At 43.0% G+C, this 19,523-nt stretch overlaps 5 protein-coding genes across 9 annotated transcripts in view; 2 read left to right on the forward strand and 3 right to left on the reverse strand.

Annotated features, from left to right (window-relative positions):
- Positions 1-18: 18 nt before the first annotated feature.
- On the forward strand, positions 19-2,055 carry LOC108089816 (probable cytochrome P450 28d1). The gene is made up of 6 exons (XM_017188218.2): positions 19-241; positions 294-432; positions 486-593; positions 748-1,375; positions 1,436-1,705; positions 1,769-2,055. Exons 1-6 carry the CDS (start codon positions 48-50, stop codon positions 1,933-1,935), a joined length of 1,506 nt encoding a protein of 501 aa, XP_017043707.2. The 5' UTR covers positions 19-47; the 3' UTR covers positions 1,936-2,055.
- LOC108089813 (TBC1 domain family member 19) lies at positions 2,042-4,680 on the reverse strand. Of its 3 annotated transcripts, none has more exons than XM_017188212.2 (7): positions 4,190-4,680; positions 3,469-3,655; positions 3,322-3,415; positions 3,003-3,255; positions 2,474-2,943; positions 2,326-2,407; positions 2,042-2,271 (listed from the first exon to the last, which is right to left on the reverse strand). In XM_017188212.2, exons 1-7 carry the CDS (start codon positions 4,457-4,459, stop codon positions 2,098-2,100), a joined length of 1,530 nt encoding a protein of 509 aa, XP_017043701.1. In that variant the 5' UTR covers positions 4,460-4,680; the 3' UTR covers positions 2,042-2,097. The 3 variants fall into 3 exon arrangements, with proteins under 3 accessions (XP_017043701.1, XP_017043702.1, XP_017043703.1); XM_017188213.2 differs by lacking the exon at positions 4,190-4,680 and adding an exon at positions 3,723-3,843; XM_017188214.2 differs by lacking the exon at positions 4,190-4,680 and adding an exon at positions 3,719-3,808.
- A 487-nt stretch (positions 4,681-5,167) lies between these two features.
- Positions 5,168-6,610, reverse strand: LOC108089817 (inactive pancreatic lipase-related protein 1). Its single transcript, XM_017188219.2, has 5 exons — positions 6,561-6,610; positions 6,392-6,506; positions 5,752-6,329; positions 5,456-5,624; positions 5,168-5,400 (listed from the first exon to the last, which is right to left on the reverse strand). Exons 1-5 carry the CDS (start codon positions 6,583-6,585, stop codon positions 5,253-5,255), a joined length of 1,035 nt encoding a protein of 344 aa, XP_017043708.1. The 5' UTR covers positions 6,586-6,610; the 3' UTR covers positions 5,168-5,252.
- A 1,664-nt stretch (positions 6,611-8,274) lies between these two features.
- LOC108089818 (troponin C) lies at positions 8,275-9,292 on the forward strand. The gene is made up of 3 exons (XM_017188220.2): positions 8,275-8,375; positions 8,459-8,876; positions 8,933-9,292. The coding sequence occupies exons 1-3, from the start codon at positions 8,373-8,375 to the stop codon at positions 8,959-8,961; spliced, it is 450 nt and encodes a 149-aa protein (XP_017043709.1). The 5' UTR covers positions 8,275-8,372; the 3' UTR covers positions 8,962-9,292.
- LOC108089811 (bone morphogenetic protein receptor type-1B) overlaps positions 8,999-19,523 on the reverse strand; it is a 54,457-nt gene continuing 43,932 nt past the window's right edge. For all 3 annotated transcript variants that reach the window (XM_017188208.2, XM_017188210.2, XM_043207909.1), the window contains 2 exons: positions 11,429-11,616; positions 8,999-11,363 (listed from right to left, as the gene is read on the reverse strand). In XM_017188208.2, coding sequence (XP_017043697.1) covers positions 10,056-11,363; positions 11,429-11,616 — 1,496 coding nt within the window. In that variant the 3' untranslated portion in view covers positions 8,999-10,055. The remainder of the gene's footprint in view (positions 11,364-11,428; positions 11,617-19,523) is intronic.

Consider the following 19,523-nt stretch of genomic DNA (forward strand, 5'->3'; position numbering starts at 1 on the left):
AATTGAGCTTCAGTTGGATTCCATCCGCGTTCGCGAGCGGTTGTGCCATGTGTCCCATTTCGACGGCCCTCTTCCTAATCGCGGCCTTCTTGGCCTTGATCTACGTCTTCCTGACCTGGAACTTCAACTACTGGAAGAAAAGAGGCATTCCGACAGCCAAATCTTGGCCTTTTGTGGGCAGCTTTCCCAGCATTTTCACCCAGAAGCGGAACGTCGTCTACGACATCGACGAGATCTACGAGTGAGGGTGTGCTGGCATATTTAAATTCAATTAAACTAATTGAGATTTTCAGGCAGTACAAAAGCACCGATAGCATCGTGGGTGTGTTCAACACTAGAATGCCACAACTTATGGTTACGACACCTGAATATGCACACAAGATATTCGTTAGCGACTTTCGCAGTTTCCACGACAATGAGATGTCCAAGTTTGTAAGTAGGAAACTCTCAGCTAGAAGCATTTACTTTACTGTTTCCCTTAACAGACCACCCAAAAATCGGACAAGATATTGGCCAACAATCCGTTTATTCTGACTGGAGAGTCCTGGAAGGAAAGACGAGCAGAGGTGACACCCGGACTCTCTGCCAATCGAGTAAGTTTGTATGTTCTCTGCTGTTTACTTGCAGCCATATCAGTAATTAAAACCTAGGAGACTGCTATCTCTGTTTTAATTATTGTTTTTTATGGTGGCTCCTTATCTTTTGAGTGCACTAATCACTTATCGCTTGAATGTACCTACCCCAAAGGTTAAAGCTTCCTATCCGGTTTCACAACGTGTTTGCAAGAAGTTTGTTGACTACATCAAACGACAGCTGGTGATGGCCTCCTCCGATGGCCTGAATGCCAAGGATCTGTGCTTGTGCTACACCACCGAAGTGGTTTCGGATTGTGTTCTGGGAATCTCCGCCCAGAGCTTTACGGACAATCCCACTCCTCTCAAGGGAATGATCAAGCGGGTTTTTGAGCAGTCATTTGGATTTATTTTATACATGGTGGTGGTCAATATATGGCCTCCAATCCAAAAAATCTACAGCGTAGGTCTGTTCTCCAAGGAGGTAGAGGAGTTCTTCTACGGCATCATGAGGAAGTGCATCCAAATGCGGCGGGATAATCCGGATCAACAGCGAGATGACTTCCTCAACTACATGCTGCAGTTGCAGGAGAAAAAGGGATTGGATGCAGTGGAATTGACTTCACACACAATGACATTTTTAACAGATGGATTCGAAACCACAGCTCAGGTTCTATCTCATGCTCTACTTTTGCTGGGAAGGAACCCAGCGGAGCAGCAAAAACTGAGGGAGGAAATCGGTAAAGGCGAGTTTACCTTTGAACAGCTGAGCGAACTGCCTTTTATCGAGGCCTGCATTCATGGTGGGTATTTCTATAAAATCCTATTCTTTATATTCCACATGAGGGTATTTAATTTTTCAGAAACACTGCGACTTTTCCCACCTCTGTTGGCCGCACGAAAAGTGGTAACCGAGCCCTACGAATTTGTTAACAAAAATGGAGTGAGCGTTAAAGTTTATCCCGGAGATGTGGTCATCATTCCAGTCAATGCCCTTCACTACGATGCCCAATACTTCGAAGATCCCCACTCCTTCAAGCCTCAACGATTTCTGGAGGCCAATGGTGGAGCCAAAAAGTACCGAGATCAGGGAGTTTACTTTGGCTTTGGCGATGGACCACGCATTTGTCCAGGTGGGTTAATTAATTTAAGTGAAAGAAATATAACATATAACAATTTATATCATTCGTTTCAAGGCATGCGGTTTGCACTCACCCAAGTTAAAGCCGCTCTGGTGGAGATCGTTAAAAACTTTGACATCAAAGTTAATCCCAAAACCCGCACAGATAATCAGTTCGATGATACCTACTTTATGGCTGCTTTGAAGGGAGGCATTTGGATAGATTTTGTGGAGCGAAAATAGACAACCAAAACGATAAAGACATATATCTCATTTCCAACATTTTGCTTTTATATTTTACATATTGTCACAAATTATAAACAGATAACCCTTGTACAACGAAAACGAATTTTTCTGAAAACATTTTCAATACTTTAATTTTGTTACTAAATAATAAAAACATTTTTAGTCGCGACTAAGAGCTAATTGCACCAGGGGTAAAACCTTTATGGACGAAAGATCGGCCAGAATGGCTTCTATACTGTCAAGAGAGGCCACTTGCATAATGCTTTCCTTTCTGAAACTCAGGATTATGATGGCGAATAGTGGCAGAATCTCGAGGCTGTCAAAACCAAGGATCTGAAAGGGAAATTTGTGATTAAAAAGCTCAAAGGATTCAGTAGAATTATTTACCAGATCCCAGAGAACTAAAAGTTGATCGGGAGGAAGATGTCCAGAGAAAGCGCGCATCAACCATTTGAAAACGACTCTTAGACTGATAAATAATAATTATAAAAATATAAAATATTTATATGGATATATTAAGGAAACCTGAACTCACGGTTGAATCTGCAGTTCACGGAAATGGGACCACAACTGCGGCTCGTAGGTTTGCAGAAGCTTTTCGAACAGCAAACACAGACTGACGATTCCTTGCGGATGAGTATTTATGGTGGTCAGACGATGGCAGTAGCGGATGTAAAAGGCCCGGAAAGTGTAGTACAGATTCACCGGGGAATCATACAAATAGCAGAAGGGAGCGGCAAACATGCAAATCCCATGGAAGGGAACCACTCCAGAGGGCGGACCCTCGTAGGTTTTTCCCTTCACCGGAAAAGCCTCATACTCCACACAACCACCGATGTCCGTGTCCCGAGAAAAGCAGAGGAGCACCTGGTAGAGAACATCCTCGAACACAAAGTACTGGTCATCGTTGGAGGCCGTCAATTGGATATCCTTGAACACCAACTTGTCCACAATGTGATCCGTGGTCCACACAGCATTTCGCAGCTTCTGCCAGTACTCGATATCCTGAGGGGAAACAATTATAGTTCAATTGATTGCAAAATAATTCGAGTTGATTTAATTACATAGTCATGCAGCTTGCTATCCAAAACGGAGGCCCAAAGTGCTCCTCTATAAGGAGCTGGAGTGCAACCCTTCTTCAGGAACTGCTGGCACATGGGGGCATGTCTACCCTCCAGAATCCTTTGGCATTGAACCGTGAGATCGGGTATTCCCAAATAACTATCACTTCGAAGGAGATCCGCATAATGGGCACGCAGCTCAAAAAGGTTCTTCACAGGCAAAGCAATGTGAGAAAACTCCCATTGAGGGATTTGGCTAGAAAAGATAACAAATGACTTTATATTTATTTGAATTATATTTATGGATATACGCTTTTCTCACTCTGTATTTTCGGTGGTTTTGGCAGGTCCTTTAAGCGAAAGAAGCACTTCCAGTAAATCTTTCGGGGCGTAAACTGGTCTGTAGTTTGCCAGATCTAAGGTTAATAAATCAGTAAAATATCTTAGTTAAGACCTCAAAAATATCCACCCATATTGTAATTGCTCAGTTCATTCCACTTGGCCATAAAGTCCTCGCGATCCGCACTTATCCTTGGTTGTCCATGGAGTGGAACCTTAAGTTCAGTGCACATGGCATTCAAACTCTTTCTAACCCTTCGATCCCAAAGAACTCCGGCCCTCTTCAAATAGCCAAGTGGATCACTAACGGTGGGTTTCTATGGGAAATATGTTAGGAATAAAATAAAAAAAGATTATTAATACTTTTTCTTAAGGACTACCTACTAATGTCCATAAAGATGATAGCTTAGTTGAAAGCTCCGCTTTTGAGCCACTTGGCGAAATCTCGGACTCAATTAACATTATTATTATATTAAAATGTAAAATGTGTATATAAGTTAACAAAATAAATGCAAGCTACCAAAAAATGATTGAAATATCAAAGGAAACGTTTTGAATCAAAGTCGAACCACTCAAAAGCAATTGTAACGAGAAAGGAAACTAGCTTCGACGAACCGAACTTTCTATACCCTTGCAGTCATCATAATCGATTAAAAAATAAAAAGTTAATTATTGATAACTAATGTATTCTTATTTCGTAACAGTTCAAATCAGATCGTGATGCTGATCAAGAATATCTCCTTCACTGCGTGGCAAACCTCTGACTGAAATTATAATACCCTCTATACCCTTGCAGATAAAAAATGCAAGATGTATATAATTGTGTTGTTAATTTGATTAGTTTTACCCACCGCTCCTGGTTTGTTGGCGGGGTTCTTGTCATCTGGCTTGGCCAACCGACTCCGCACCAAGTTGTAGACTATATTCCGGATCTCCGTCTCCAGTCCGGCGCTCTTGATGGCATCCTCGAGGGTGTTGCGCATGTCGTGGGTGTCCACGCTGGGATTGCAGACGAGCTTCTGCAGCTCCTTGTAGATGGGCTCGTAGCTCTTTGTGTTCTTGATGGCCGCGATGACCTTGGCGGTCATGTGGTGGATGCTGGCGTCCTGCAGCTCCTCCATGGCGATCCTGTTCCAACCTCTCCTTGCTGCACTCCACTGCTAACTACTTGCTTACCATTCACAACTTTCTGATTAGCCCCAAGTTTTGTGGCGCTCCTAACAATCGTTTGACTTTTATCGATCAAACTCCGTCGCCTGCTTTGATTTGGAGTCCTTTCCCTTCGATTCGATTCCATTCGAGTCGACTGAAGGTGCATCCTCGGCTGTCGTCGCTTCTTGGCGACGGAATGCAAACACTTGTTTGCCTGAAAGTTCCTCGCGTTAGTTTCAATTCGCTTGGCTTCGTTTAGTTTGGTTTAGTTCGGTTCGCCGCCCCTCGCAACCGAAAAATTCCATTATGTTTCGTTTCGAATGAGAAGCGAGAAAGGCGCGTGAAATTGCTTTTCATATAGTTTTATTTTCATGCACACACTACTTTTTCTTGGCATCTGTCACCTGGCCAAACGAGTTGTTGACACGGCTGTCGCGGCTGCTCCTCCTGTTGATTGCAAAGGTGGGCCAAATTTACCTGAACTCATGAGCTTGTGTCGAAAGTATTTCAGCTGAAAATTAGGAACAGGGTCTATTTCTACTTTGGAAATGTTTCACAAAATATATAGAGACAAAAGCAAAGAAATTACTTTACAAACAAATGTTTTAAAAAGAAATTTCTATAAAAATTTTTCTTATTTTAGAGCAATACAAATGACCCAAATATGAACTAATCTATTATTTTCAAATAGTTTTATTCAGTTTTTAAGGTACACTTCTTATGAGGTATACTACCTTTTTTAATTTTTACTTCAGTTATTAGCTAGGAACTTTTCTTTTTAAAAATCGTCTCCATAAGCTCATCGTTTAAGAAGGTGCGACCTTTCACTTGGCGATCGAGGTTTTCATAGTTTAGCCCCATGGCGTAAGGTGGCACTTTGTTGGTGCCCAGAAAGTATCTTCCCCTGGCTCTGCAATCAAATTAAAGCGGTTAAAAAGTCTTGTTAAATTAGTTACAAAACATACTCCGATCTGACGTAATAACCCATTAACTCTATATTGTTTGTCGGTTTACAATCTCCTGTGGCAAAGCTTTTGAAGTTGGGACAGAAGAAGCCGATGAAACCTTCAGCTGTTGAGATGGACTCTGCATAGTAATCCGCGGATCGGTTATGATAGCACAAGTGGGTTTCCACTGAAGGATAAAAAAAGGAAAAGGATTAGATCTTAAATAAATATTAAGTACTATTTTACGTTACTCCCAATTAAAAGTAATAATAGTTATAAAATGTTAATGATATCTGTAAGTTCGTAAGACTCACTCTTTGAGATCGGTCCACAGTTGGGCTGAGTTAGCCCCATGTTTATGTAAAAGTCCACGTGACCCTGGGGATCCAGTAAACCATGCATGAGGACATCCGTGTGCAAGACATCCACGAAGTTTGCATCCGTGGGATCGAGTTTTCTGGCCGCATCTAGTCCCAGGAAAAGCGGTTTTGCCGGATCGAGGGCCGTTATGTGTTCCAGTTTTTTATAGGGTACTTCGGATCCAGTGAACCCAGCCACATGGGCTCCCAAACCGAAGCCGATCAGATGCAGATCCTCATTCCTTACCAACTCGTTCTCGAGCAACTCCCACAGCAGTGCGGCAAGGCATTTACCCACGATCTTTGCATTATCCACTGCCTCCGAATAACAGGGTTCACGGGCCAGTTTTTTGTACTCCACAGATATCACATTTATGTCCAAGTCGGTAAACTTCGATCGCAACTGAGCGTTAGGAGTAAAATCGCGATTGCCATTGAATCCATGGATCAAAACCTTCAGCCGTTTTTGGGGTTCAAATTCATGCCTCGGTATATTGTTCTGTGAAATTTCAAATCCACGGGGATGTCCATTCCTGTTTAATTATCTGTGACTAAAGTCTTTCAAGGGATAAATCATTTCTTTAATTTCCCTTACGTGTACATCCAAAAGGTAATGTTGGCATTGGGACATCTATCCTCTTGCAAAGAGAAGCATTCCATCTCCTCTTGACTGTCATCAATCTCATCAGCAAACGTCTGACTTAAAAAACCTGACAAAGAATTTAAAAGATGACAGCGTTGCAGTTAAAGTATGTAAGAATTACCAATTAAAAAGAGAAGTGTCCACATTTTTCTGTAAAGCTTCTAAAGCCTTTAATAGTTTTAATTTTCTTTTTAAGTACTCTCGAAAGCGTAAACATTCTTAATTAACTCAGTTTCGTTCAGCCGGATTAGGAAACCATAAAATTTTTAATAACTGCATTAGCCGTACATTTTTGCGCCAGACGAGGGGCGTTTAAAGTTAAACCAACTTTGATTTATTTTGAAATAATATCTTAACATGAAAACCTTAAAGTTTTAAAGGGATAAACATTTTAAATATTAAATTAAATTTTATAAATATCGTATCGTACTATAAGAATCATCATTCATGTTCATATGACCCTTTGGCCATTTGCATTGACTTCGCTCCTGGCGAGAACAATTTGCAGTGGTAATTACGTCGTAAATCTAGCCTTAAATTTCATGCCACCAAACTGTCAGCGTCCGAATTAGAACTTATGCCACGTCGCCTGTGGCCAACACTCTGGCTATTTATACGAGGAAGCACACACATTTTGGTCATTCAGAATTATGCAAAAACAATCGAACTCTGTGTGTATAAGTGCACTCTATCCCCAAACCCATCCATCCATCCCCCCGCGCTGTGGGGACATTCCAAAAGTGTTTCACGTTTTGTCATAAATAATAAAACTCAAATGACCATCAAAGCCGCTACTTTCTGCCTTTGCCAAAAAATGCCGCCGGAAGGTTACCCATGCTATATGGTACAACAGTATAGAACGAACTATCTGATCTGAGAACCCCTGGCCAAAGACCGAATCCTCCCACTTTCCCCAACGCAAACGACTAACTGACTGACTGACTGACTGACTGACTGACTGGCCTGTCCATCTTGCCTGATGTCCATTTGCCGCCGCATGAATGCCTGTTTGTTTGTTCTGAAAAACGCGCAAAAATACAAAACCAAATCAACATTTCTGCAGCAGCATTGTGGCTATGGGCAGTCGTGGATAGTGGATAGTGGATAGCCTGTGGAAGAGCCAGCAGTTTCTGGGCTTCTGGCCCACTCATATATGATCATATGGACAAAAATTGCTATAAAGTACTAAAAATACAATTACCGTGAGAAAATCTCGCTGATTTTGTGACTGATTGTGAAGACGTTTATAGTCGATTTTTAGTGACTGACTGAGTGACCGACGGGGCATACACAGATACAGATACAGATACAGATACTTGGCCAGAGATACGATTATGGATGCGAGGGTGTACGCTGTATCTGTATCTGTATTTCAACTAGAATCTGTGTAGTGTACTGTATCTGTGTTCTGGTGTATTTGCTGCTCTTTTGCATAATTGTAGCGTGCGCTGTGCGCTCGTTTTTCCGGCTGCCAGCGCCAAAAGGAAAATTATGATGGAGATGACGTCGCGCCGACCTTAAGGCACCCCCCGACCACCACTACGAAAACCCATCAAACAGGCAGTCTGTGCACCTGTAACACTTTGATCTGATTTCGATCAGTGGATGTCTGGCCAGAATCAGAATCAGTATCCGCTGCCACCTCCGTCCATGTCGCATTCCAATGGCTGTTAATAAAGTGCTTCGCCGAAAGGCGAACCAACCAACAATAACCCATCCCATGGATGGGATGCTAATGTAGCCTCTGCCGACGTGGCGGCGTACAACGCTGCGTATGAGTGACGCTTCCACTAAGCGAAATTTGTTGTTTATAAATAATGATCTTGGCCAGGCGATCGGTTTAGTGCGCGCCCGCAGGCCAACGCAGTTGGAACGCATTGGAGATTGGAATACTCGCTCGCTCGCAGATCGTCGCTCGGCCAACGGATACAAAATGGTATCTATCGGATGTCGGAGATTGTGCAATCGACCTGGCTAATTCTTCGGTGTTTTTTTTTCGCCCTTTTTGGGTAAGCGCAGGAGGACGATGAGAAAATGGACATCATGCGCAAGGCATTCCAAATGTTCGATACACAGAAGACGGGCTTCATCGAGACCCTTCGGCTGAAGACGATCCTCAACAGCATGGGTCAGATGTTCGAGGAGAGCGAGCTGCAGGCTCTGATCGACGACAACGATCCGGAGGACACCGGCAAGGTGAACTTCGACGGCTTCTGCAACATCGCCGCCCACTTCCTGGAGGAGGAGGACGCCGAGGCCATCCAGAAGGAGCTGAAGGAGGCCTTCCGTCTGTACGATCGCGAGGGCAACGGTTACATCACCACCTCGACGCTCAAGGAAATTCTCGCCGCCCTCGACGACAAGCTCTCCTCCAGCGATCTCGATGGCATCATTGCTGAAATCGATACTGATGGCTCCGGCACCGTGGACTTTGATGGTTAGTAAAGTCAGTTACTCTTGAAAGTCCTCTTAAATAACTTTAACCACCCGCAGAATTCATGGAGATGATGGCGGGCGAATAGATGTGCTGATAAAAAAAAAACCAACAGAAAATCAAGCTTTTGGGTTTTAATAATATTTTTTATTATTTTTAAATAAATTAACTAAACGCTTTAATACAAACTGTAGTTCTTGTGGTCTGCGCGCAGTAATAATGAAACAGAAAAAACTGAAGAATACATATCCAACTAGTTTATATAGTTTGCTCTTACTGGCTAGTCTTTTATAACTCTAGCTTAACAGAAGGTTACACGATAAGAACGATAAGAGATAAGTTAAACGGTTACGGGTAAAGATACATATATAGTATTTACAGAATCGCTTATAACGATAATATATAATATGCATACTATATATCTGTATGGTTAGCGGCCTATAAACATCTTTGCTATTTACACAAAACAAAAGAGCCGACACAAGTGCACTTCGTGTATATATCTCGGTCGATATACTGAAATATCTGCTACTTAAACGGGGGAGAAGGGGCTCCTGTCTTTACACTCTGTCTTAAGGCAACTAATTCCGTGGATTTTACAAAGGCAGCATTCACTTGCACAAAAGTCTGCAAAGTTTTCACTTAATCCTAATCACTACATACAAACATAATGGAAGGCTAAAGCCTCGGGTGTCGAAAAATAGGGGGCTTAATTCATAGACATTAAAGCGTACAAAAGCTGGCACAAAAATTATAGTATGTTACATGTAAATTTCGATTCTGATTAACTTTTTTTTTTCGTTTGTTCTCATACATATGTACATCAACATGAATATGTCTCATCCAAAATACATACTCCCTACATATTTCTCAAATAGTTAAAGCATTTTTCTAACCAAAGATTTTGCAAGGGGCCTTAGCAACTAGCTCCTCTTTTCTTACGCGCTACTGCTAACTCTAAACTCTAGCTTACAATCAGTGCGGCGATTAAAGTAACCATATGTAATAGGCACCTCTGAAGGATCCTCTGCTTTGCTCCGCTCAAGTACAGGCAACTTATGATTAGAAACTAACTAGGAAGTTCAAAGGTCTTCAACGCAAAAGGTTGAACGTGAAACAGAAAAAAAACAGAAAACTAAATGCAACTTAGGTCGAACCTAAAACGAGACTATGGACAGTCGCCTAGACGATCTTCATGGGCACATCGATCAGGCAGTCCGTTTCCAGTCGCCCCAGCGTCTTCTTCACCCGCAGAGCGGTCAGTCGAACGGTGGGGTTCGGATGCCAGCACTCCATCATGATCTTGGAGACGGTGGCCAGGACGTCGTCCTCCTGCCAGCGCGACGGAATCGGCGGGCGGAAGCCCTTCACGCAGACCACGGCGTGCATGTCCTCGAACGTGGGATCCGAGGGCACTACATCGTGGTAGGGCAGGGCGTAGTCCTCGCAGGTGGTCGTCTTCGTTCCCGAAATCGGTGTGTAGCAGCGACGGGCCATCTCCCACAGCACCAGACCCACCGAGTACATGTCAGCCCGCTTGAACTCCTCGAACTGCTTGGGATCCAGCTGCTGGCTGAGCACCTCGGGCGCCATGTAGCGACGTGTTCCCACCCTGGGATTCTGGGCAATGTGGATGACATCCAGTTCCGAGTTGTATTTAACCGCCAGTCCGAAATCAGCAATGGCACACTGCCCGTTCCGCTTCACCAGAATGTTCTTGCTCTTGATGTCGCGATGGGCAATCGCCGGTTTGCCGGGGGTGCCGAAGATCTCGTCGTGCAGGTGGGCCAGTCCGGAGGCCAGCGAGTAGGCCAGCAGCTGCAGCTTCTGCGGATTGATCACCGACATGGAGAGGTAGTCGTGCAGGCTGCCCATCTCGTGGTAGTCGGTGATCAGCAGCATCTGTGTCCAGCTGCCGTTGCCCTTGATGTCGGCGGCAATGAAGCCCAGAATGTTGTCGTGGCGCATCAGCACGGTCTGATAGATCTCCGTTTCGCGGAACCAGGAGGCCTCCTCGGTGGTGAAGAAGGTCTTGACCGCCACACGCTCGTCGCGCCACTTGGCCAGCCAGACCTCGCCGTAGCGTCCCTTGCCCACCAGTCGCACCATCTGTATCTGCTTGGCAATGGTCCGCTGCACCAGCAGTGGCAATCCCGATCCCGATCCCGAACTCTGCTCAACCAGTTGCGATAAGGGAGACAGTTGTGAGTTGCACATGGAGCTGATCAGACGTGGCTGCTTCCGCAGCTTCTCGCGGCGCTTGTAGGTGAGACAGAGGCTGGCCAGGATCAGCATAAACATGGACAGGCAGACGATGATGGAGGCGAAGAAGGCCAGCGTGTGCACGGATTCACTGCTCACGGGCAAATCTGGCGCCGGGGTGGTCAACTTGGGCGTGTAGGTGGGATACAGATCGCGGTTGCAGAAGTCTTCCCTGTCGCAGCAGACGATGTTCTTGCCATGCAGGTGGGGTACAGCGGCTACTTTGCACTGTTAAATAAAAGATATTCCAGTTATTAATATGTTTATTGGAGATTTTATTAAGATAAACTCACCATGAGAAAGCCGCCGTTGTCTTCGGGTGGCATGCATCCAAATGTGCGCTCCTCCTCGTACAAACCAGTCGTCTCATCGTAAAGCTGTTGCACTGCGCTGAAGCAACTGCCACCGGGTCTCGTCTCACAGGTTCCATTGCTGGTGTTGTCCGGACAGCTTCCATCGCAGTAGCAGGTCAAGGAGCGGGCTGTAATGTCAGAGAATAAAAATATTCATAAGTATCTTTCATCTTTTACCAAACGAATGTAAGAATGTCGAGTCTGGTTGGAAGCTTCTTATTATCCTCCAAAATAATTGCAAATTCTTTGTTTTATTTTTCTTAAACTCCTTCTATTTTATGGCTTTTTCAAAGCTGTTATAAGCCGCTCTAACTGCTGTTTGAAAATACGATTGGCCATGAAGAGAAAATCCCAAGCGCTTGGCAACTTCTTAGGCTGCTTAACATGTTATTTGCAATTAGTACCTCTGCAATCACATACGATCATAACCACTAGCATCTCCTTAAAGATCTTTCCTGAGATGCATTAAAAATTGATGAGTGGGCAGGCATAATCATTGCCTTAAGATCCAATCAATGGCTATCATTCGGAATTAATAATGCTACTTCGGGCTCTTTACTTACATTGTTGCTTGAAAATGAAGTTGCAACTTTAATTGTAAGCCCCTTAATTTCCATAAAGTACTTGAAAAAAGATAACAAACTGTATAATCTAGCAGTATTCTTAGCTCCTAACTTCCACTTTAATGGCGGGTACTCCCATAAATCAATCATGTAAGTATGTTGTCCTAACTCTGCGATTATAAACGCCGGTAAATTCGAACCGCATGCGCTCACTGGAGCATGAAAATGCGTTTGAGCATGAAGAGTGGGCCGTGGCAGCAAGTAGCAAGCAGCAAGTAGCAAGCTGCAAGTAGCAAGCTGCAAGTAGCAAATAGCAAGTAGCAAGCTGCAAGTAGCAAGCTGCAAGTAGCAAATAGCAAGTAGCAAAAAGCAAGTGGTAACGGTAACTCGGGCAATTGATTCAGGTCGCTGGCAAATCTGCAACTAATTACAAGCTTGTTGCCAGTGGTTGCTGTTGTTATTTTTCTTTTTTTTACTCGGTAGCTGCTGCTGCCACTTGACCACAATCGCCTACACTTAAAAAAGGAAAAACTATTTACCAGTTCAAAGGCAGTTATTGCTAAAAGTAAAGGTAAGTTCTCCTTAAAGAAATTTTAAGTACCGAAACTTTTCTTTTACGAAAAATATATTGCTTTTAAACTAAAATAGAAAAATAATATTTCAACAGAAATATATATTATATTGTATTTACTACTGTTAAAAAAAGAATTCTTTCTTTTTATAGAAGATAATTACTGTCACGTTTCTATGTTTTAAGTGTACATAAGAGCTCCACCGTTATGGAGTGGGCGTTTTGGCCATTGGGCGCTGGTTTTACGGCCATTTTCCGCCTGCGACAGCCGACGAGAAAAGCACTAAGTGCGTTTTTCCCCGCGAGCGAGAGACAGCCGTTAGATGAATGAGTTACGGTCGAGTGGGTGGCTTTCCCATGGATCGCTGGATCGCTGGATCGTTGGATCGCTATATCGCTGATTCGTTGGAGTGCCGCGACCTGCTCAATACCGCCTCGCATTTAATTGCATTCAGCGCTTGCAGTTCATTCATAAAAACGCCTTTCATACACCCAGGCGAATGTGCCATATTTTTTATGGCGGTTTGCGGACTGGCAGGCAGAAAGGTGATTTGTTTACCCCGCAAACTGTGCAATGTATTTAGCATATTTTTAGACATTTTTATCGACCATTTATAAGTCGTAAAGCCCGAGAAACTGAGAAACGGATGTGTGTCATGGATCTGATCTGCTGGATAGTCAAAAACATAAAAACATACACACTGAGATTTCCGCACTTTTGCTGACTTGCTTTCGGTGGGATTGTTTTCCGATTCTCATTATTGTTTATTGGCCGGCAATTCTGGGAAAACAAAACTCTCGGATTCCATTCGCTTATTTACGCTCAAACGAGCGTCGTTACAAGACCCCATCCATCCATCAAAGCCACAACATTCACACGAAACGAGATCGCAGTTAAGAGCTATTAATGGTAATGCTCTAAAAATGTTCCAAAGCAGATACAATTCGCTTGATTAACGATGCGAATTCCTAGCGTAGTTTTCGGGGAGATACATACGTGTATACTTATATCTGAGAGCAGGTCGCGTGTTGCCAAGGCTGTGGGTTAAAATAACAAAAAAAGAAAAAAAGGCGAAACGAGTGACACATGCCCAATAGAAACTGCATGCCATTCACAGCAGTTGCAGTTGCAAATACCAGACAAAAAGTTGAGGCGAAAACAAACCCACAAATTGGCGGATGTTGCCTGCATTTGGCCACGCCCCTTGCCACGGCGAGATAATAATTTAATTACAATTTAATAGCCAGCGACAGCTGCTGTTTGGCCGCTGTCGCCACGCGTTTCACGGGCGGTTTTTATCGCGCCAATTGTATCTGCTGTCGCTTGGCATGCAAAACGTGCAGACATACTATATATATTCGTATTCCCAATTGTTCAAACCTATGTTTTGGCTATCAGAATGCTGCCAAGTTTTATTCGCAAATACCTGTTGCTGCTAAATATCTTTGCTCTTTGCTTGCACAACCAGAAAATGCTGAAAAATCCCAAAGAACCCAGAATCGAGAACCCAAAACGATGACCACGTAGCACGGTAGCCTGTTGCGGTGCAGACAAATTATGAATTTCTTACCAGACCAGACCGGGGCAAAAAACGGCCAGCCAAATTATGAAACGAACCGCGGACAACCAAGTGGCATCCGCCGGGAAAGAGAAGGAGAACGAGGAAGGGGGCGGCCAGAATCAAGAATCAAATTGTTGCTGCCGCTCGAGGGGGCAAGGCAATGTGGCGGCTCCAAGTTGGCGCCAAGTGCACGCGCTTGCCACTCAGCAGAACCCGAAAAGTGAGAAAAAAAAAAAAAAAAAAAAAAGAACGGAGCGCGGAGAAGAAACTAAACTAAACTGAATCTGGCTGGAAGGCCCAGAACAAAGCAACCTTCAGGTTGGCCTCCTCCTCTCAGTTTATGTGTGTGTGTGTTTGTTAGCTGGTTGCAATAAACAACCATTTTTATGTGAAACTCTTCAAACACGAAAAGGAAGTCTCGCAGGAACACTGGCCCTATATGGTCGGCACTCGTTCGAACTCAAAGATGCAGCATCGTAAAATAATATTTCCAATCATAAACGATTGGCGGAGAACAAAAAATGATTCCAATCATAACTGACATTGTTCCGAAAAATGACTCCGAAGGTATTTCTTGTTTAATAAGGCAATCTATTTGAGGAATGATATTAAGACTGAACCAAGAAGTTCTTGTTAACGAAGCTATCCATTTGGGAATAGGAAACCTACTTTGAATACTTATCCTATTTTACTAATATTTTAGTTTAAGAATTTCCGTATTAGCTTGCATAAAATTCCAATCAAATGACTAAGGGATGGGAGTTCAAGCTGAAGGCTGCAGCTTTTCTAGTGGGAGAAGCAAACCCATCCAATATGCAACACAGAGATATATATAGTATTTTTAGCCCGACCAGCCGCCAGTTGATGCGATGTTTGCGGCACGATCTCGACAAAGAGGCGGCAGGCGACCCACGCCCACTGCCAACTGCCAACAGCCAGCAGCCCACAGATCACGGAGCTCTCGGAGATTGGAGATCGTAGATCGGATCATCATGGTGACTCTGGGACAGCAGTCGCCTATTGGTGATGATAAACGCTTGGGTGGTGGGGCAACATCACCACCGGGGGAAAACTGCACCCATGTGAGAGCGTTGGCAGCGGAAATCGTTAGCTGAATCATGCCATAAAATATTCCCTACATGCGGCCAAACAGTGCGTTGCAAAACTATAAAGCCATCGCAATTGGCAGACCTTCGAGCGAACAGCCAGCGGCGAGAGATCGTTCTCTTCGGTGTGCCATTATTTTTGCTACCCACTGTGTATGGCCACAAAAGCAGCTGTTCAAAGTCGAGAGTCTAATTAAAATTGCAATCCATATAAAGTAATTACGGGTCAATGTTAATCTCTTTAGGGGAATCGCTTTCCAAAATGGGATTTTCAGACTTAAAAGGAGCTACAATCGCTTTTAAGCGGCATCGTTTGTTAGAATTACTCCTAAATGAGCTGCGATCACCTGAATTTGAGATTCTGGCCTCTTAAGCGTTTGGAAAAGTGAAGAGGTTACTTATCAAACGAGGTTATTTAAGGGGAATTAAGTCTGCTATCGAACTGGGTTAGTTGATAGAGCTAATCTGGTAACTACATTCAATAAAGAATAGAGCACGTTCTACTTTTTTACCTTGTCAAGTTTTTTACTAAGATGACGATGATAAATTTTAGATTAAAAACTTCAGGTCATTTTTATTATCTTTAGTCGTTGCTTTGTGTTTACAAAATAAAACAAGTTAGTCCGCAAAAAATATTGTTGTTCGTTGTGTTAGGTCTCATTTTTCCATTTATTCTACTGTGCGAATAAAAACAGAAAGTGCTGACGCCAATGCACGCAGTCATGTGATCGCAAAGATACACAAATCCATCTACTACTCGTAGTACTCGCTGTGCGCAAACACCTGATTTTGGTCTGGAGTGAGCTCATCAATGGATTGGTTCATGCATCATCAGCTCCCTAAATCCAAACTAAACAAAAGCAGCAGTAACTGCAATAGCAACAAACACAGAAAGTCTGTGACGTCTGAAGAGATACTTAGCAGGGTCAAGAACCATATTTATAGAGGAAGATGGAAATGCTAAATACACTTTCTAAAATACGATTACTATTAAGAAGCGCACTTCTTAAAAAACATTAATATTTTCCTTAAAAATGATGAAATGGTTTGATCTTTAAATATTTATAATAAATATCTTTAGTTGACATTTCTCTTTGAACTCTTTCTGTTGAAAAGGGCATTTCCTAGTCACTTTTCAAATACCAATTTCCCCCCTGTGGCATTTGTGTTTTTCTGCACGTTTTCATTAATCTTTTTCGGTTTTTCGTAGGCCTGTTCACTGTGGGCGTCTGTTTTCATTTCCCTGCCTTGTTTTCCTTGCTATACATTTTATATAATAATGCTAAGTTATATTGTTGAACGTAGGCCGCGCGGCATGTTGTATTCCCCGGTATTTACTATATATTTCGAGAAAAGTGGGCGGCATTTTCCATAATAATTTTTGTCGGTCTTAATGAATCGGCTGGTTGGCATTTGATTTTCCTATCTGATCTCCGGTCTCCTGCCAAAAGCGGATTTATTTATATTGGCAGATTTATTCGGCCGGTCCCCGGAGAGCCGAATACTTGTGACTTGCTGACGTCGTTGGCTTTTTATCCAACCATCTGATGTTTGTTTGTTTGGCTCGTTTTGGGATCTGTCTGCTTTGCCTCGGTTTACTTGGCTATGGCTATAATTCTTTTGGGGGCAATTTAAATTTAGTTGCCGCAATTGTTTGTGAGGTTGCCAAATTTTATCTTGGCATTTGCGCATTTACTTGAACGGCGGAACGTCGCACGGAACTTTCCTTTTCGTCGTTTGGTTGGCTGAATGAATTGGCATTAGATTAGACGACATTCCCCACCAGATATCCAGCTAGATAAAGATTGCTCTGTGTAATTAACACTCGAGAACTGGTTCTCGCTCTGCTGGGGGCCGCTACAGTGATCTCCCACTGTTAACGTTCTGTTGCGTCACAGCGTTAAGTGGAGTTGGAATTATGAAGTCGCCATTGTTGTGCGGACAGAGTGCGTTCGCTTTGCATAAATGCATTTTACAAGCGTTTAATTGACTTTCAAAACGTGTCACAGCCAATACAAACATGTTTTCGCTGTTAACTGTTGCCTGTAAGCTGTTGGCTGTTGGCCAGCTGTAAGCGGCATGAATGGGCCAACTGCCTCGGCTTTTTGCCTTCCGATAAATCAGCGGGTAAGCAACCAGCAAACCAACCAACCAACCAACCAAGCAACCAGTTATTTCCCATGCTAAGATCGACAATCGTGGGCGTTGGAGCGAACCTGCCAAGTGCCTCGGGCGGTTGGGCTCTTAATCAAAAGGCTGTCAAAATTCTTAATAAAACGCGCTGCAGTCTCTCTAAATATTCGCAAGTGTCTCTGGTCGTCGCATGCATTTTAATTAAGTGTCGCATATTTTTAATTAAATCACAAACGCCCAGGCGACGCGACTTCTAGGCGATAAACCAAAAAAAAAAAAAAATACAAAATAAACTACGTTAAGCGTGGGCTCTGGGGGGAATACGAGTATAAAATAAAAAATAGGGAGGAGTAAACCGAGTTGAGCAAATGGGACAGTTGGCACAACAAAATGCTAAACAAAATGTCTGTCTAGTTTGGAGTTTTTTCCCTCCTATTTCTTTTTTTTTTTTTTTTTTTGGTGCGTGGGCAGCCGGATGCTGTGGATATTGTGAATACTGTGGATGCTGCTCAAGCTTCTGTGGAGAGGGGAATTACTACTAGAAACTCTTTGCTTCAGAAGACACCTACACTCCGGTTAGCTGAATTGATCGGCTCCGTCCGCCCTTTGCATAATCTGCATAAATCGTATCTCAATCTACATTAGCCTCAAATTGAATTGGCATTAGAGAGGTCCGCTCACACAGACCGCGACATCCGGGTCTATATAGTGGCTAAGCGCTGTCTATATACCATAGACATATATATAGTTGATATATACAGATGTATATACCAGTTTGGTGGACATGTGATCGAGCGGAGGAAACTGCTTGAAATGCAAAGCATAGAGCGATGCATAAATTAGCCGCGTTTCGAGAGAAGATAACAACAAGCGCGGCGCAAAACGGTTAGGAAAACAAAAGCCAAGGGGCTTACACAGCTTTACAAAGCTGGCCATAGCATTAGAATTAGCTCGGCAGTATCCCCGATTTATCAGATGGCCCAAAGTAGCTGCTCCGCCATTAGTAATTACCCCAATCTCCTCAGCATCAGTTTTATTGGCAGCATTTTGCCAACCGTGAAATCAATAACGAACAGTAGCCCACATGAATTTTAAACTGTTTTTCATCGCCCGCAGGCCAGCTTCCTTCAAAAGATTCAAAAGCTACTGTGATTATTGCTGATGATGTTGCAACATTGGCAATGAAGTCATCATTATCTATTGGCTTCGGGCATTTTATTGTGGCGCGCATGTGGGCAATAAATAAAATATTCGAGTACACAAAGGAAAAGATAATAATAAATAAAAAGAAAATGATTGCCCGCCTGCTTTTTGGTCAAACGATTGCTAAATAAATCAAGCATACGCCCCGTAAATCAATAGCAATTAATTGTTTTCTTCCCATTTCGCTTTGCATACGCCCTCCAATGAACAAAGACTCGTAGATTGCCAATGCCCACATAGCGATTTGTATAGGTTATTAACATACAATCGTTTGCAAAAATCTTCAATAAACCGCCTTTGCGAAGAAAGTTTATGAGCTTTCATTAGGTGTGTATTGTTTATAAAAATAAATGTATTTTAAATAGGTGAGCTGCATTTAAAGATCAATTAAAAAGGCAAAAGTCATTGAAAACTAACGTTATATAAGATAATAGTAACCAAAATCTAATCTGTAGGTTCAACATTCCGAATTGATTAATCTTAACCACCGAAATTAACTTGTTTTTGCGGATTTGTCATGCGGGCTGTGATTCAAGCTTAAAGCTTTCGTTATTTCCCAGAAATCAAATAACTACCATTCAAATCAGTTTCCGTGGAAATAGGAATTTATGTCGAGGTGTGAGCAAAATGGACCGACAAATTTATATCCGCGAAATCCCTGTGGGAATCGTATCCCAAGTCCAGAACAGCTCTAAAAAAGGGGGATACACCGCGAAAAAATAAATTAATCATCGGCTGGAAAGGGAGAGGCTGTGGAATGGGGAAAAAAGCGAAAAGACTTTAACCCAAAGTCGAAGTCAAAACAAAATCGTTTGTTTTCCTAATAAAAAAGAATGATGGCGAAGGTAAACGGGTTTTATGGCGGTTGTTGCCAAGCCTCTTTGGTTTTAGTTGTTG

The sequence above is a fragment of the Drosophila ficusphila genome, unplaced genomic scaffold (assembly GCF_018152265.1).
Source record: "Drosophila ficusphila isolate 14025-0441.05 unplaced genomic scaffold, ASM1815226v1 contig_412, whole genome shotgun sequence".
NCBI classification, from domain to species: Eukaryota; Metazoa; Arthropoda; class Insecta; order Diptera; family Drosophilidae; genus Drosophila; species Drosophila ficusphila.